At 36.5% G+C, this 3,605-nt stretch overlaps 1 protein-coding gene across 1 annotated transcript in view; it reads left to right on the top strand.

Annotated features, from left to right (window-relative positions):
* Positions 1–3,605, top strand: part of LOC106461985 (protein unc-119 homolog B-like) — a 62,764-nt gene that overhangs the window by 33,928 nt on the left and 25,231 nt on the right. The window contains exon 4 of the mRNA XM_022389104.1: positions 2,577–2,582. Coding sequence (XP_022244812.1) covers positions 2,577–2,582 — 6 coding nt within the window. The remainder of the gene's footprint in view (positions 1–2,576; positions 2,583–3,605) is intronic.

The following is a 3,605-nucleotide window of genomic DNA, read 5'->3' as shown; positions in this document are numbered from 1 at the left end:
AACTCCTAAATTAACTAAACGTTGCATATCCAAAGTTATGGTACTTTAAGGAAAATTACCCCCCCCCCCCTCTAGTGGCAGTACAAGATATAATTTTAGAAGCCTGAAACTTACCCACATAATTACTACTATTAAAAGGCACGAATCGCAAACCCTGTCAATAATGATATAAGAAATTTATATTTTCGATGTGCCTTATTGGGTATATAAAATTAGACTTTCTGATACAGTATCTTACCCTCTCCCACATAATAGCTTATCTCGTTCAGTGCTGCCCTCTATATTTGCATATTTTTTTGCTAGCCTGTTGTCTTGAAACTCCCACCCACCCCGCATTCAATGGAGTTCTACTGTGTCTTTTCATACAAATAAGCATGCAGCAACCCTCCATCAATAGGAGCGCAACATATTCTTCTGACACAACTATTCAGCCTTGTTTCTTGTTTAGGCACAATTGTTTTTGGACATTACAACATTTTCCTTGTGTTTTCAACTTTGCATTTGATTTTTTTCTCAAAGTAGCAGATTAACTTAGGTTTAAGTGAAAGTAAGCTTTTTCGTGAATTATCTCAGTTAAACCATGAATTCTGAATTTTGTGTCCAAACTTGGACATGATCCTCCTTTTCTAGAGAAATCTGGTTTTGACAACAACAATTTAGAGAGCCTTTTTCCTCCCCCATCCTATGCCATGCAATCCTTTGTGTTATCTGTGGATGTTTTCAGGCTACCCTCAGCCTTTTTGTACATGATTTTACAGGAGTTCTTACCATTTACCAGTTCCTAACCACTACTGTGGTGGATCCTGGAGGCTTCCTCTTGAATATGCTTAATCCCATTCAGTAGAGAGTAGGGCGGTGGTGTTCTACCAATGACCTACCACTAACTCATAAACTGGTGTAGATCCACCAAAATGCAGTTCACACTTTCGGGTTGGGACTCCTCATTCTACCATCACCCACATGTTGGTTCCTGATTGGTAGGTTTTGGATCAGAGCTAGACTAGCCAACATAAGTCCTCATGCATGTGTTGGTCAGGAGCCCTCGTTCCAACCACAGACCCAATGTACTAGTTGGTCGGGGTACCCTTGGTGTACTTCCTTCATCAAGCTAGGGCTTGGGAGTTCAGTATTGCAAGGAGCTAGATTGGCTAACAGGTATTCTGGTTGGTGGGATTATCCCCCAGCATACCACCTGCAGGCCATGACTCATAAGTTTTAGTAGCACATGGAGCTTGGACTAGGAACCAGAAGTCTATTTGGTTCTTGAGTGAACCACCACATGGGCACTTCCCTGCCTATCATCACTTGGATACTTGGTTTCCAGGTGGCTAGCTGGTATTGGTGTTGAAGATTTGTGCATGTGTTCCCTTTCTAGATGGATGGGACAGAACATCTTCCCTTCCATCTCATAGTCTTGAAATGAAGACAGTTGGGACTCTCCTCCTACTGCAGACCAGAAGATAAATACCTGATGCCATCTTGTTTTGGACTGGAGTTGACCCACTGAGTATGGTCTGACATGCCCTAGCTATTCTACACTGTGATGCACACCCATTTAGTTTTTTTCCATCATTACTATATTTCCTTGAGAACCCTCCATCCTGACATCACTTGGATTTTGTTTTCTGGGTGTTGAGCTTGACAAAACAACATGTATACATTAATGGAGATGCTCCAACTAATTTCTACTCATTTAGACCTCACTTACTACCTCAGTGGGCAAACAGTATACCAGGTACAGATGTGTGTGTTCTCTCAAGAGAGGTCACATAACTCAAGCATTCTTCAAATGCTTTCTGAAGGGTGTCATCTAGGTAACTTTTGCACCAGTCCTTCCACCTTTTCACCCCCCAGTGGCACAGCGGTATGTCTGCAGACATACAATGCTAGAAACCAGGTTTCAATACCCGTGGTAGGCAAAGCACAGATAGCCCATTGTGTAGCTTTGTGCTTAACTTTAAACAAACCCTCTACCTTTTCATTGTGAGATTCTAATTATTATGTGAGTGAAGATGATTTAGATACCATATTGCAAGTTAATATTTTCCTACACTGAAAATATATTTCCAAAAGATACTTACCTCTCTCACACTTCCAACCCTTCCTCCCCACTTTCAGTACTTTTATTGTGCCTAATCTAGAAGTGAAGGTTAGGTTGAATAGTATATAGGGAGTAGCTTGCATCAGGAGAGTGTATTGCACTCCCTATGGCTGAGGGTTGAACATGGGGGTAGGTGGGAACTTCAAGGCTAGTGGCGAACAAAAAAACTTGTGCACAAAGAGGACAGCACCGAATAAGAGGAGCTATTATGTGAGAGGAGGTAAATACCCAGTGGAAAGATATTTTCATTTAAGTAGATATTAACTTCTGATCAACATTAGTAAATTAAATTCTAAAATTAAAATAACTATTTCTAGTTTTGTGAAAAAAGTTTCACAACAAAGTTATAGAAATTTCACTACATAAAAAGAATTATAACATCACAAGATAAGTAAAATAATATCAGATTGTATGAATTTTTTAAAGCTAAAACTAGATACTACTTAGTATCAGTGCATTCTTCTAGTCTAGAAAGGGTAGGGTTGAAAAGAATAATTTGTAATAGTTCTTAAGCAGCCATAATTTACAGCAATATTTTTTAATCTAACAGTATCAAAGCTTCCAGCAGATTACTACAAATTTAAATAGTTTTCCACAGTGAAAAGATAACTTTATATTATATACATCACCATTATCAGTGTAATGTTGAACCTAACTTGTTCTTCAACTTCCATCTTATAACAGTAAAATATTCTAATTCTTAAAATTACCTAAACAGTTAAATGCCAGTTGCTGTGAGAAAAGTCAACATTGTCAATATCTGTTTCCTAGCAGGCAAATTAATTTCATAATGTCCAAGTTGTAACATATCATGATTAAGAGCATTAAAGAATTGTGAGTTCAGTACTCTGATAAACACATATCCAGTCTCTGTATTAGCAACAATTCTACCTATAAACTTTTTGATATAAGAGTTTCATCTAAACCACACATATATTTATTCTGTTGTATTTGTTTTTGATAAAAAATAAGCAGAAAAGTTAACAATCTACACAAAAATTAAAATATTTTCAATGTTGCATACATGATGCACTAGCCAATATAACATTAGCCAAAAAAAAAAAAGGAAAAACTAAAATGTTGAATAGAAATAGAGAGAAAAGTAGAGGTGTAAGTTGTAGAAAAATTATATATTTATTTTCTGGGATCATTCATGTTCAAATTCTTGTATGAAAGAGGGGTCTAGACTGTCTGTAATGTGTAAAAGGTTGAAGATAGCTGTAAATGATATTTTTATCCAAAATGGTAAGATTGAGTTAAAACTCGCTAAAGGTCTTTAAAAGAGACATTTTAATTGGTATGAATGTTCAACTTTCCATCCCTCTCTTTAGCCCAACAATGAACAGTATTTGATATAACTTGATTTGGGAGGTCACTTCAAGATACTTATTCTAACAGTTTTTATATATACACTACCAAATTCAGAATAGGCCTACTGATAGAAGCACCATTAATGTTATAAACTGAAAAAATATGTGTATAATAAATTTATAATTATGTGTAT

The sequence above is a fragment of the Limulus polyphemus genome, unplaced genomic scaffold (assembly GCF_000517525.1).
Source record: "Limulus polyphemus unplaced genomic scaffold, Limulus_polyphemus-2.1.2 Scaffold1071, whole genome shotgun sequence".
Lineage (NCBI taxonomy): Eukaryota > Metazoa > Arthropoda > Merostomata > Xiphosura > Limulidae > Limulus > Limulus polyphemus.
The sequence above is the reverse complement of the archived record's forward strand: the minus strand, read 5'-3'. Positions and strand labels throughout refer to the sequence as shown.